The sequence below is a fragment of the Cupressus sempervirens genome, chromosome 5 (genome assembly GCF_028749045.1).
Source record: "Cupressus sempervirens isolate cs-2001-9-10 chromosome 5, ASM2874904v1, whole genome shotgun sequence".
Lineage (NCBI taxonomy): Eukaryota > Viridiplantae > Streptophyta > Pinopsida > Cupressales > Cupressaceae > Cupressus > Cupressus sempervirens.
The window spans coordinates 635,508,129-635,523,183 of record NC_143122.1 but is presented as its reverse complement, the minus strand read 5'-3'; the positions used below and the strand labels follow the sequence as shown (position 1 = coordinate 635,523,183).

The following is a 15,055-nucleotide window of genomic DNA, read 5'->3' as shown; positions in this document are numbered from 1 at the left end:
TGTCATCTTGCATCCTCTGTTTTCTTATTTATGATGCAATAAAAAATGTTGTAAATTAGAATTTGTTCACTAATAAAAACAATTACTACACGTTTGATATATTATACTTATCAATCAAATGGCAGACTACTTTATTGTGTCCATAAAGGGCAAATTTACAACAGAAATTAGTTGTAATTGTAAATATTTTCCTAATCTAATTTTCTAGAAATATACAAATATTAGAAAAATAACATTTTCTATAAGTATACAAACATTACACATTATGATAGTGTTCACATTTTTGACAAGAAATAATCCAAGGCTCCAATTTACCAAATGATCCAACTTTGAAAAATGACAAAAAAGTGCATACTGATTTACAAGCTTGTGACTAGACTGTAGCAAGTAAAATCTCTTCTAGTTTAATGGGTTCTTGTGCCAATTTACAAGTTATATGGTAAAGCTTATATTACATCAAGTGCTTCAATTGGTTCGGGCTGTTAGATATGTCTTTGAAAAAAGGTATATTTGCATCATTTTATAAGTCATATGATATAGTTGCTTAGTTTGCTCAAATTCAGATCCCACATAGTGGTATAACTTGTGGTGATTTCTTCTTATTAGCAAGATTCAAGTTCCATCAAATTGTTCTTGTTGTGTGCTTATATTAGAGATGGAATCCCTCAATTGTAGCCATGTTGATTCATAACACTAAGTCAAACTATTAATCTGTTTTTTTATAAAAATCATATTCAAATCTCAAAATATATTATAAATTGCAAAATCATATTCCAAACTATTGAACGGGCAAAATTTTCTTTTTAAAAACAAACAAAACTCAAGCACAAAGATAAAAGTTGTTGATTTTCTAGTACAAATTGTGGACTTACATTTGATCGAGCATTCTTGAAAGTTCAACTACAGAGTGTGCAGATTGTGTAGAATACATTGCAACACATATCCCCAACATTATTATTGTATATCTTTCCATGTAGATGCAGATGCATGCACCAAATATGAAGATTAACTAAGCTTTGGACACCAAATAAATGTTTGATTTTGATTTGTTATCTAAATATAAAGCACTCATGACACTTCAAATGATAAATTGTTTGCATGGTATTGAAATCCATTAAATGCAGTTGGGTGTAGCAGCAAGTAAACATGATTTAAACCAATGGTTTCTCTTCTTTTTAAATTTTTATCTTAGTTTGCTTAGAATATGGTGAGCACTTTGACAAAAAAACTGATGATTCAAAAGTTTGCTTGTTTTCTTTTACATCCAACTATTTCTTGGAAAAGTAATGTTATGCCAGGGTTCATTGTACCCGCAAATATTAAAATGATATTTATATCAGCATTTCAAACATAAATAAGCTTGAATCACATAAATGTCATCATATAGAAAAGCAACTAAGTATCCGAACCATCATCTTCATTTACTCAATCATTAATCAAACGATAAATTGATCAAAACTCAGTAATTAATTGTTTTCATGCACAATATTGTCATTATGATTATTGAATTCCATTAAGGCCATTCAAGTTGCCCCTGCAAGTGAATCCTTTGGTATTGATTCACTAATCGGCATATTATTCTCATGGTCACCAAAGTCACTAGCTTCGCCATCATGTTTTTAATATGTCAGTGTAATATTATGCAAAATACATCACACAATGTAATGTCTACCCCTAGTTTACCTTTCATGTTAGATTGTCAGATTCTTTTAGGCCTGTTTTATGATTATATCTTATGATTATCAATACTCGGTTATCGGATTGATTAGATGTTATTTCATAATTAGTTATTTCATGTGTCTATGACTACTTGGATGATCATATATGTATGTTCATTTAGTGATATTTTTTATCTCGTGATGATTAGTTAGATGAATTATTTATATGTCATTTCTATGGATACTTACCCCATGCTTGCATGTGTATGGTGTACATATATGTTCTACTTTGTGTATGACGTTTCTAATGTGGTTAAGGAAGGAAGTTGTAGTAACCTGCTAGTCAGGATCTACACGATGCACCACTCCTTGCCATTGCCTATTTAGTTTAGAATATATGTGTATATACATGTGTAGATTCTATGTAGATTGCAAGATATCGAGTATCAACTTCCTTGGATTGCTAGGATAAGCTTACCCTATCGCAATATCTCAATGGTAAAAGAGGGGAGATAATGATTGAGTCCAAATAGTAAACCTAAGCCAATTGCCCTAAAATGTAGGACAAGTATCTGAGTCTTTTACCCGTCTGAATTTGTCAAAAGACGTGAATTCGTGATTTTGACCCTAGAGTTTGTCTTCAGTTGAGTTGTCGTATTTAGTCTTGTGGGTCTATTGTGATTTTAGTTATGATTAAATCAAATTAAAAGACAATTTAATGATTTAATTTAATAGAATTTTTATAAAGAAAATTCAATGTTTAATTAATTGAGAAATTAATTAAATAAAAGAATGAAATTTAAAGATATAGTTAAAGTTCTAATTTTGACATATTTATATTTATTTAATTTAAATAATTTATTTAGGAGTTTTATTTTAATAATAAACTCTAAATAATAGGCAAGAGCATACAACATAATGATAAATTGCGAGCCTCTTATCCAAGAGGTCTTAGGTTCGACTCTCCAAACTTAATAAATAATAATAATTAATCACATCACATAATAATAATGAATCTTGGCTTCGGCCTCTTACCGATCAAAAAAATAATAATAAACTCTAAATAATATTATTAGTTGAATTAATAAATATATTATTAAAAAAATGCCTTATGATGGCTCATTCATGGGTTTGTTGGGGTTAATCCAACTTCTGAGAGGGCAAAGGCGTTATGGACACCTCCAAAGGATGGTTGGATTAAAATTAACTTTGACGGGGTGGCCAGGGGAAACCTAGGTGTTTCAGGGTGTGGTTGCGTGGCAAGAGACCATAAGGGCAACATACTCACGTTTGCAGCCAAACGCTTGCAGGATGGAACAAATAATACTATAGAATGTTTGACAACCAAGGAGGCTCTAGGCTTAGGAGCAAAAATTCGTTGTAAACAAATACATCTGGAAAGTGACTTGGAGATCATCATAAATGACATTAAGAGAGGAAATATGGAGGCATGGCACCTGAATCAAAGTATACAACAAATCAAGGAATTGCTTATGGATTTTGATGATTTTAAGGTTTCACATTCATTTCGAGAAGCGAACAGAGTGGTGGATTTGCTAGCCAATTTAGGTGCCAATTCAACATTGGGTCCACAGTATGAAATCTTTGAGGACTTTTGCCACCTTGGATTTGAATAAAGAGAGCACTATTGTTTGGCCATTAGACACATAATTCACTCATGATAATTAAAACTAGAATTTTTAAGGGAAAGGCATTATGAGTCTGACTTTCGATGATATTAATCATTCCACGGTAAGCAGAGATTTCCATGCTACCGATGTATCCCTCACATGTGTCAAATGGAGTGTTGGTTTGCTTTGGTACTTCGTTCCAGCGAGCTTCAAGGCAAATTTATTCAAATTGAAGGCAAGGCAAGTTCATTTGTTTTTTCACTGAGACAGAAATGGAGGTGAACTTCGCTCTTGGCTCAAACTCTCAAATATAGACCTACAAAGGCCGAATTTCCACGCGATGTCTTAAACATATATTCGTTTTTGACAACCTAGTCTTTCTGAAGGTCATTCAACAAATGCTAGGGCCAAAATATTTGGAGGCATTCTGGAAGAGGAGATCAAATTTGGATGTGGCATCACTATTTGTTGCGCTCGCATTGTTGGTGGGGGAATCGAAAGAAGAGATCTGTCAGGTGGTGGCTGCATGTGTGGAAAGGCAACAGCTTCTGGGGTTGGAGGACATAATTGAGAGAGTTGTTTTGGGTGTTGGAATTGAGATGGGTACTAAGCCTTCGAGGCTGATTGGTGGAGGGGACTCTTCTATTCAACCATTGGTGGTGTGGCTTTCCTCAAATCCACAAGGTGTTCATATCCCCAAAGCAAAACGTGGGTGGAAATTGATAGTGGAATTCTTGACTGAGCACATTTGGGCGCCAATAGAGCATGAACAAAACTTTATGAAGGCCATGCTGAGGAAGAGCATGCTCGATGCTGGACAACAAATTCGCCACCAAATTGGGAAGAAATGCCACCTTAAGGAGGGTGCAACCACATCACAGGGAGTTTGGGTTGATGCCTCTTTGATAGTCAAAGAGGGGGAGGGTAGTGGAAAGCATCGTCGGGGGAGACGGGGGTTTTCGGTGATGGATGACCACTCAACTCCAACTTTCACTCGTAATGAAGCAACGCGATGGTTCAAGGAATAGCAGACAGTGGAGATGGTGGTGGCTCCTTTTTTGTTTGTTTAACTGGTTTATTGGTTGGGTTGGGTGGTTTTGTATTTGTCAAAGTGTTCATACTTTGAAATTTTCTTTGTCTAATGGCATATGTATGGGCAGGGAAAGGGTAGTATAGGCTGAAAGGCTTCTAGCTATACCATGACAATGTATCTCTCTTTATCAATATAATACAAATATTACCTATCAAAAAAAAAAAAAAGGTCTAATGATTTAATAAAAGAGAAAAAGGAAATGATTTAATAAATATTATTTTAATTCAATTGTAAAAAGTTGTGCATGAAATTAAAATATAATAAAATAATAAAGGAAAAAAGATTTCCGCATGATTGCGCAATCAAATCAAAGCCCCAATTTTGAAGAAGAACTGGTTTTGAAGAAGGTAAAGAGGCAAAGATTTAATAATTCATAAAGATTTAATAGTTCATAAATACAAGGCTTGTATTACTAAAGCATGATTGCAATATGCCCAATATTACTAAGCTATGAGATATATGTCAGATGATATAGTTGCACGTGCCCTTACATGTATCTAATAACCTAGTTATCATGTACTTGAAACTGGAAGAAAGAAGGGATCTATAATTTCCCATGCTCAAAGCTGGAGAGTCGAAAACTATAAAATATTCAAACCCAAGCTTTTTTGAGAAATTTGCATCTCCTTAGATGAAAGTTTCCAGCCTTCATGTTCTATCTATAAATAAATTGAGAAAGAACAAGGTTCTACATCAAAACTCAAAATTTTCAATTTGATCAGAACAAATTGCTATTAATATCTGAAGAATCAGGACCTACATTACAGGTCACAAATGATTAAGAATACTATTTGGACAAAAGCCACGAAGACTGCAACAACAAACCCACAATTATGATTTATCTATAAATGTTTTCTGCAGCAAACTGTTATGAAGGTCAGCTTAGGTAGACAAACCAAACTATGGCATTCAAAGAACAGAAACTTTATGAAAACTATTGTGCAAAATAGCTAGTTTCTTCATATAGAAATGCATGAACCTAGAAACAGTGACCACATATCCGACATGTTCAGGTGCGAAATAAATAAAGGTTAAGGGCTACAAAAAATGAAGCTCCTTTCACAGAGACTGAAGTTAGTCCTCCGAGGCAAGCTAAAAAACTAAATTTTAATTTTAAATCAAATCTTCCTTGTTCTTCTAAAAATTAGACACTAAAAGTGAAAATGGACACCCTGAATTTGCATATAAAACTTCTTTTCATCACAATCAAAGATATGAAATACTTTACTGTTCAGATCAAGATTACGAGCCTTCATGACACCCATAAGTTAAAACGACTAAAAAATAGAGACAATACTTGCCGCAGATTTTCAGAATGGCAGAACAAGCTAAGGTAGATTGAATTGAATGCTACAAACTCTTATAATAATGTAAACCTGTAAGCTCGCACAAATGACACTGAGGACTGAAGTTGTGGAAACGTAAACTTTGCTTTGCATTTCTAACTGCATGGAACCATGAAATTCAGAATTTGTTGGGCCCTTAAGGAGATACCAAATGGGGAAATTCTTAACATTAGATTCTGTATTTAAAGTAAGTCCAATGTTTCCTACCTAATAGCGGATTATTGTTTATAAGCAAGCGGTAGTAATATGTGGACTTCTTGTTATGATTATACTAATGGGCTTCAGGGGGCTACAATCGGCCTTTTTCCTCCTACTCCCACAACCCACGAGCTGGAGTAATTCTAAATGGATTCATATACTGATGATACATTGATAATCAGAGTTCTATCAATAAAAAATCGCAATATTTACAGATAAAAAACAGAGCGTAACACAAAGAAAGAGTAATCTATAAGTTTCAAAATCATATTTCCAGACTTCTTCCATGCGTTCAATCCAGCAAATTACTGCCGGATCGTATTTATAGAAAAGGTCTTTTGGGATAGAAAAAATGGTAGAGATGGTACAAAAAACTAAATTCCAATTCAAACAGGTAGAAAAATACAGACAAAAAAAATTAAAAGCAGCTCCAGATTTTTGAATATACATATCTTGATTTTTGACAGTGAAAATATAAAGCTAAATTGTGTACTACACACCTCTGACTTCAGTCTCTCTGAATTGATCTCCTTCAACGCACATATGGTGAATTTTTAAAAGTGAAGTATGTTTTATTTATAACAAGAGCTCTTGAGAGCAAGAGTCCTTGTCTATGGTGATGAGAAGGATAGGAGATCGACTTATAATAAGTAAACTTTTAATCAATTAAAATGATTCAAATTTAAGTTTTTTTAGTAAAAGAGTAATTATTTATTAATATATATTAAATGTCAATCATTTAAATAATTATATTTAAAGAATAATAATTTGATTATAAACTTATATTTGTTTAAGTCATATTATAACAAATAATAAGTAGAATTTAAATTTCAAAAAAAATCTAATTTTCCCAATTTTTGAAAGGCTATATTTGTATCATAGAATCTATTCATATTAGACATCTATTTTTAATAGTCAAATAATCATGATAATCAAATCAATTGAAAAAATATTGTTAAGATTAAAAATAAATAAATACAATAATAAGCATATTTTTCAAAAATTATATGAAAATGAGATTCATATATTAAAACTATTTTAAAATAAGTAATAAGATGATCAAATTTCTCAATATTTAATATCAACCGGATTCTTCTAAGATTCTATTTCTACTACACACCCACAATAGCATCGAGCGGTGCAAAATCAATGTGTGGAACACATAATGTTCCCCATGAATTCCTTGCGTGTATAAATTCCTGCCAAAACTTGGCAGACTCCGTAACCGTCAGAAGAATTGATGCCCAATTATTATGCTCCTTTGTCGTGTGTAAATTAATTACATTATCTGTGCCTTGCATGGACTAAGAACATTCCAGAAATTCAGAATTTCGTGCTAAAAAAATTAAATTTATCTCCAGCAAAATTACTATTAGCCAATCACAAAATAGGAATGTGTGATTGAAAATTAATTAAAAAATAAAATCAAAATTCATTTTTCAGATTTTCGTGTTAAAAAAATTAAATTTATCCCTCAGCAAAATTACTATTAGCCAATCACAAAATAGAAATTTGTGATTGAAAATTAATTAAAAAATAAAATTATTTTTAAACTTTATAATTGTACTAGTTTTGATGATAAAAATTAATTGTTTAGGGGTCACGAGAACATTAGTGACTAATAAAATGCACATAAGTTTTGGAGGAAAATATAATTTAATAGCAGGAACAAACATTGCGAAGGCACTTGACCTTTTTTTAGTATGCAGCTGCTGCTTAACTTCAGTCCCTTTTTTTTTAAACAGTCTATTTTCAATTGTTAAGCAGCAGCTGCACCACGGTAATAGGAGAAGATTCCTGATTATCCTTTTCCGCTAGTGAAGAATTGCATCGGGACAAATTAATGCTAATTTTTACGCACAAATCTGGGTTAAGCAGCCGCATGGGGACATGGGATTATAAAACACCCATGTCAGCTGGGTCAATGAAATACAGGCTTGATGATAATTCATAAAACACAGTTATAGAGTTTATCATAATTGTTTGGATTCTGCTTTACCTCGGAACTGTAAAAGCAATGGAGCTCCATGAACAAACACATATAATAGTGATCTTAAATTATATTATTCTTGAATAATTGTTTGCATTCCAATAGTTTTCATCTTTCATTTAGTTGATTTCACATTTCTGAATTACCATAAGACTATAAACATACGGAACTGAACTCCACGTACCTTAGCTCGGATAGTTTGCAGCATTCTCAAACCAAATCAAAAATGTTGAGATAATTTAATCTTTAATCAGAATTAAATCAAATGAAAAAGATACAAGCATTATGGTTGTCCTAGTATAAAAACGGGAGAACAATAGCTTTCTGAGCCAAACTGAAATACTAATGACCTTGCACATAACATTACATTACACTGATTGTCAGATCTCAAAATCTATGCCCTACATTATCGTCAAATCTATGAGAAGACCCTGAACCGTATTTCATTCACCAGCCTGAAATTTGGTCACTGATTTAGCATCATTTTCATTTATCTGATAACAATATCATATGCATGCATGATCTGGTGAAACAGGTCTTAATTCTTCAAGCAACAGGTTCATGGACTTCTGGACTCGGTAGCATGCTATTTGAGGCTTCATCTTTTCCTTCACAAGCATACAAACTCTTGATGTAAAAGGGGAAAGATGCCCTTAGCATACGTATTTCTATAGACTGTACAACTGGATATTGGCATTCCTATTTCATTGTTGACTAATAATCTTTTGTGGCAAAAGTGGGCAATTCCGGACTACCTAAGTTTGATACGCTGGGGACCAAACCATTCAGAAATTAATCAGCTTGTTCAATCTCACATTCAGGCAATCAAATTCATTTGACTCGTATAACCACAAAGATATCGAGAGGACCAAGGACAAGTTATGCAAATGTGCGCATGTCTATATCAAATGCGCACAATGGAAATTTTGGTTCTATCTGCAATACAGTCTGCTGCATCTTCCATGGTGGAATCAGTATTTTTTCCATGACTAAAGAGCTCAGCAAATGTACCACCATTAATACCCTTAGCTAGCCTGCCAGGGTTAATACAGACAGATTGACGACGTGTGATATCCGCATGACCGCCATTTTGTGATGGGTCCGACTTTGTTTTCTCTGTGGTGTCAGCTAGGTCCAAAACCTGTGTGACAAAAGGTAGACATACCAAGACTTATTAATCAAATGAGAATTCTATTCTGTATTAACGAATTTCATTCCAATTCCATTACCTTCACAAATGATGCAAGATCAGAGGGTAAAATAAGAAGATCAGGGATAGAGAGCATGTGCAAAGCCTCTGGTACAACAGAAAGGTCCAAATTCAAACCAGAAACTGCCGGATAAAGTGGATAGAAGCTGTTCACAATATACAAGTTCACATCCGATTAGTTTAAACAATAACGCCAACGCTTTCTACTCTTAAGTTAAAGTAAAGAGCTGGATAGAAAAATCAAACACAATTTCGAATTCAAGTACATGCCTTCGCTGCTTTAGGACGTGAGTTGCAAGCCTTGCAAGCCGATCATTGGAGCTACCGTCAGGTATCCGTGAGATTTCCTCACTGCTAAGATGTCGTAGAATATCTACTGTACAACAACCAATGGTAATCTGCAGTGTTTACCATTACAGCAGTTTTTATTTCGAGAGATTCAAGAAAATCAGTTATTTACGGGTTTATCATAGAGGGAGACGGCCTAGTTCTCGACGATGGGTATGGATACCCCAATTACCCAAAAAAGTTGGAGACAAGGCAAAAAGTTTAAAATTTGAATTTAAATTTTTGAAAACCATAATATGCAAAACAAAACTATAAAATATGAGAATACTTTAAAAAATGAGGGCAAAATTTAAAAATCAAAACAAATGTTCATAAAATTATAGATTAATTATATTGAATTTTGATAATTATGATGATATAAAAACATTATAATTATGATGATATAAAAACATTATTAAACAAGAGACGCAATGCATCAAAATTTCCTGCCAATAATTATAATTAGAAAAAAGAGAAAATTTATACATAGAAAGGAATGATAGAAAGAAAGAGCTAAAAGTGATATATTATTATAAGGAAAAGAATCTAAAATATTAATAATTATATTATTTAAAAATATATATAAATAACAATAGAATTATATTATATGAATGAACTAATCCCTTCCTACCAATTCAACTATAAGTTAAATATTTAATTTTTTAAAATAAATTGTTGATTACTTAATTCAAACTACCAAAATATCTAGTAAGTTTGAGGGGTAATATTAGTTTGACAATTTGTAAAATGGTATAAAAAACAATTTTAAAAAAAAACAAAATAGTAGATAGTAAAACATAGTGTAAACTTAAAGAAATAACATTTTGCAACTGACAAAAATAAAAATCAATGTAAAATTAATATATATATTTAAAATATAAAAATATAAAATATTCAGCTCTATATTTGAAGTTGGTAAGGGAAAAAAATTGTGATAATTAATATTGATTACATTCATTTTTGTTCAAAGTGGTGTGAGGTGAAAGATAAAAATATTACTTTTTTGAAAATCTAAAAAGTAATATTACAAGTGTGGAAAAGATAAAATTGTAATTAATGCATTCATGCATTCATTAATACATAATAGAGTTGTGAGAAAATATTTGTATTTTTGTTGAATTGAATTTTCTCATTGCCAAAAATACAATGGTCCAATAGAGTGAATGAAAAATGTGATTTATAAAATAATGAAAAATTAAAATTTAAAAAAAAAAAATTTAATTTATTTTATCTTTTAAATTCTATGAGTTGATCGATAGTTGAATTGAAAAATAATAAATATATTTAAAATAGAAAATATAAAATATTTAGCTCTATATTTGAAATTGGTAAGGAAAAAAATTGTAATAATTAATATTGATAAAATTTATTTTTGTTCAATTTGTCCATTCTCCAAAATACTTGTAATTGGAATTGCTATTCCCATTCCCATTTTGAATTTTTCTTATTTGAAAATGTTTTTAGATCCGCTTCATTATAACTTCCTATTGGAGCTCCCTAAAATGAAAAATCATGGCCATTTTCAAACCGATGATACTGAAAAAATATATATATTCTTCGAATTCTACTCACGGAAGACCAGCGCATAGTGGCCAACGAATCGCTCAGTAGTGCAATTCGATCGCTTGATGTGGGGATTTGGATTCACCTACTTTACTGTTTGTTGCTTCAGATTCTTTTTGCAAATGCCATGAATTTGTTAAAAATAAGCATGTGAGAAGATGAAACCCTATATAAATTATGTTTTTTCTTTTTCATTCATAAAATTTGATGGGGTTCGAACCTTCAATCTTCAATTCAAGTTTGTGCAACCAAACAAGAGATAAATGGGATTGGATTGTAATTTTCTATTCTCATTCCCCATTTCCATTCCCAGTCAAATTTTCTCTTCTAATTCCCAATTCCTATCCCTGCAACCAAACGGGCCCTTAAATCCTATGAGTTGATTGATCAATTGAATTGAAAAATTGAATTGAATGAAAGCAATAGTATCCTGCCTTTGGCAAGAACTAATAATATAAACCCCCGGCCGGTTAGAGGCCCACCTCAGTGTGGAATCAAGTAAGTATAGCTCCCGGAGTTGGTTGGTACACAAGTTAAGAACAGAATGCAATTATTTTAGAAACTTTAAGGATATGGTCGATCAAGTATCTGACATTTGTATCCTCTTTCTAATAATAGAGTGATACAAAAAATTGATGAAAAAGAACCAGTTTTCCATCAGAAATATTACGAATCCATTTATAAATCAATAAGCATAAAGGAGAGAGAGAAGAGTCAAATATTATAAGTACAAGCATAGAAATCTCAAATAATCCTACAGAGAAAGCTGCCAGACTCACCTCATTAAAACAGAAAATCCCTGGATTTCCAATGCAGGTTATCTGCACATTATTTTAAATACTTTCTTTACGCACCATTCCAGAATGAGAAAAGATAGCTAGCTTTTTGAAAACAAGGATGCCAAAACACTGCAATCAAAAGCAAATACATACTTGCTGATTTGGGTCTTCATAAGCATCCATGTTAAAGGGCGGCTGCACAGACATTCAAAGGATATGATCATTATTTGATATTTGGATATGATACGCTATATCCATCCACATATCATTAGAAAACTTGCTTATTGTAAACCACAAAGTAAACAATCAAACTACCTGTGGAAATACAGAATCATGGTGTGCATCACGAGATGATGGCACAAGCACAACACGAGCACCAGGCCCCATCTCTTCACAATAATCTTGTAGCTGCAAGCATTTATGCCAGACATTTGAATGATAAAACGTTTATTTTGCTTTCAAGCATACTAACTGATCAATAAAGTGAAGAAGTGGTATATAACAAACCCTTGCACCAACTTCTTCCTGGAATATTTGACTAAATAATCTGTCCACGGTTCCAGTTTTGATCTGTGGATGATCTGAATCAATGAAAGGACCCATCTGCAAAACAATTTCTCTGTCACTGCTGGACACTGGCAGGATATAAAACAAATCTTTCATTCATTCTGCTGATAGATTACAGAGTGTGGTCTGAGAGGTTCATAAAAACAAAACTAGCACAGTTTTTTCAGAAGTTTTTATTCAATTTCATCAACTGTGAAAACCCAATGTTTGTTAAGGGTATAAAGCAATTAAGTTCTCAAATTAACTTTTAGAAAATAACTTATGCCAGCTAAGTACCAGAAGAAGCATATTAGGTTGTTTTCTCCGTGCATATGCAAGCAAGTCGAGTAATGGTTCAAAATCCAAGTTGTCTGTAGTTGTGAAAGGACCTGCAGCAATCAACTGGAAGCAGACAATTCCATATAAAAAATAAAAATCAAATCAACAATAAGTACAGCTAATAAGAAAGTAAAGTTTTCCCAAATAATGTAATGTGTAGGAGTGGGACTGTGCATGCAGCAATATTTAAAATGATTCATATCAGGTGACATTCTAGAGTCCGGTCTCAATGTGTCAATGTAAAATCACTTTAGAAAGGAGAGGCTAATCTGCCTGCAATTTTACCAGCACATATTGTGTTGATAAATGGTATTTGATCATAAAGGTGACATTGCTTGTACTTTTCCAGAAGGATATCACAAGCACAACAAAAAAAAGGATCTCAGTCATTACCATTGAAATTGATTTTTGAGTTCTAGATAAAGAAGTAACTTTTGAGTTTTGATCCACTGCTAGTCGTTTTGCTGAAGGTGAATCTGAATCACCTGGATGAAGAGGATAAGTAATAGGAAATGAATCAAACATCTTCGATGCAACCAAACAGTGTCCACTGGGATTATTTCCTTCGACTCCAATCACCTGGCAAGATGCTTGCAAGTGAGTTTGGCTCCTTACTCTAGTTCTATTTAACTCTAAGCAAGAAGGTTAAATCCAAACTTTTAGTAATAAAGGACAACTTCTGTAAAATTATATTCTAGAGAAGATAAACGCCGGGGCTTTACCTGACCAGGGAAGAAAGAAAATCCATTCAACTTGTGAAGGTCAAGTCTCACCATTTGACCTCCAGAGAACTCAACGCTATCAACACAACATTCAAGGAATTATAATAAAGAACACATCTTTAATTTGTTTTCTCCCTGTTCTTTTTGTGCATTGATGCAAACATGTGATGTGTATATGTGCAAAGCATTTGTGTGTCTGAATGTATGTAATATGGGCCAGAATTCACTTTTGTCACATTTCATTAGTTTCCCTTTCCATGCAACTAAAAGAGGCAATTTTCAATTTAAATGCAATGCCAAAAAACTTACACTTGTATTTCATCCATCAATTGAAGCTCTAAAATGGGAAGAACTAGTTTTTGTAATTATAAATAAAAAATTAGATTTTCAATTTAAATGCAATCATAAAATATTTGCAACCCACCAACCTGCCTTCAAGCATAACAGATTTATCGTTCAGGTGGCCTTCACCATCACAGCAAACTAGTCCCACCACAAACACACTTTCCTGCAAGCAGGGAGACAGTATTAAACAGAATTTCCAGATAATTTGATATGCCACAAAGTTTCTGACATGATAAATTTGATAATTGGCTGCATCCATTCTACCAAGTACAGAACCAAATCTCTTCAAGGCCATTTTAGGAGTCAAGCTGTAAAGAACAAAAAACGAATTGGAGATTCTTGCAGTAGAATGGAACACTCACCTGTGATGCAAGAGCGACATTACTGGAAAATTTGTGAGCTTCCTTGTCAGCTAATGCAGTTGCGAACATTTTGATTCTCCTTTCCAAAGACTCAAACTAAACATCAAAATATCCTCTTAGAAGCCAAATAAATTAATTCTTCCTTCCTATAATTGATACGAACAAAGAAAATACAATGGATTATATCTGTACTGTAAATAAGAGATTACACCATAAAACCTAATACCTTGAGATATATAATGACATAGATAACAAGCTTAAAAATCATAAAAAAATAAAATCTTAGGAAATTAGCCATTTTTTCTAATTAAATCTATAAAGGTTATCTGCTTCTCAAATATTAGCACATACCATTCAGTTTCATAAAATGTTAGGAACTACAATATTATCCAAAAGTACAGAAAAACTTTTCATTCCATTTAGATTTCCATAGAAAGCCAGACCTTCTCTTCAATGCTGTCATACATGTAACGGCATCTTGGAGTTGGCCACGAACCTAACATTTGTAGTGAGTGCCTTTGCACTGGTGGCATCCTTCTGATCACATTATCCTCAGATTGAGGCTCAGCTGCATCATCCTCAGCAGATTCATCTAAAATGTCCTTATTGAATACAAACTGCACCACATACTTGTTTGTTCGATTCCCAAAAGGAGTAACTGAACTTGGACTACTTCGAACTCTTGACCTGTACTTCCCAGAAGGTTTTCCATCTGTACCAGGGGTTTTAGCAAGTGCAAATGGAGAAAACAAATCTGGGGTACCATTCACAGTTGACCTGATGGATTGCTTAACAGGAGTATTTTGGGTATTGTCATCATTACTTTCATGCCCATTTTCTAGTAACCTACACACATAGAAAGCATAAGAGAATGTGTTGCAAACAACATTTTAAAGAATAACATTGCACTAGCATCAGCATGATACTGTAATTAGAAAGAATATAA

General features: G+C 32.8%; 1 protein-coding gene across 1 annotated transcript in view; it reads right to left on the bottom strand.

The window, feature by feature from the left end:
- Nucleotides 1-8,145: 8,145 nt before the first annotated feature.
- POLA2 (DNA polymerase alpha 2) overlaps nucleotides 8,146-15,055 on the bottom strand; it is a 42,698-nt gene continuing 35,788 nt past the window's right edge. The window contains exons 4-16 of the mRNA XM_089832154.1: nucleotides 14,553-14,955; nucleotides 14,110-14,205; nucleotides 13,831-13,910; nucleotides 13,403-13,478; nucleotides 13,074-13,259; nucleotides 12,639-12,743; nucleotides 12,303-12,398; nucleotides 12,111-12,203; nucleotides 11,949-11,990; nucleotides 11,796-11,837; nucleotides 9,397-9,524; nucleotides 9,146-9,272; nucleotides 8,146-9,057 (exon numbers count right to left, since the gene is read on the bottom strand). Of these exons, the coding sequence (XP_089688280.1) occupies nucleotides 8,821-9,057; nucleotides 9,146-9,272; nucleotides 9,397-9,524; nucleotides 11,796-11,837; nucleotides 11,949-11,990; nucleotides 12,111-12,203; nucleotides 12,303-12,398; nucleotides 12,639-12,743; nucleotides 13,074-13,259; nucleotides 13,403-13,478; nucleotides 13,831-13,910; nucleotides 14,110-14,205; nucleotides 14,553-14,955 (1,711 nt within the window). The 3' untranslated portion in view covers nucleotides 8,146-8,820. The remainder of the gene's footprint in view (nucleotides 9,058-9,145; nucleotides 9,273-9,396; nucleotides 9,525-11,795; nucleotides 11,838-11,948; nucleotides 11,991-12,110; nucleotides 12,204-12,302; nucleotides 12,399-12,638; nucleotides 12,744-13,073; nucleotides 13,260-13,402; nucleotides 13,479-13,830; nucleotides 13,911-14,109; nucleotides 14,206-14,552; nucleotides 14,956-15,055) is intronic.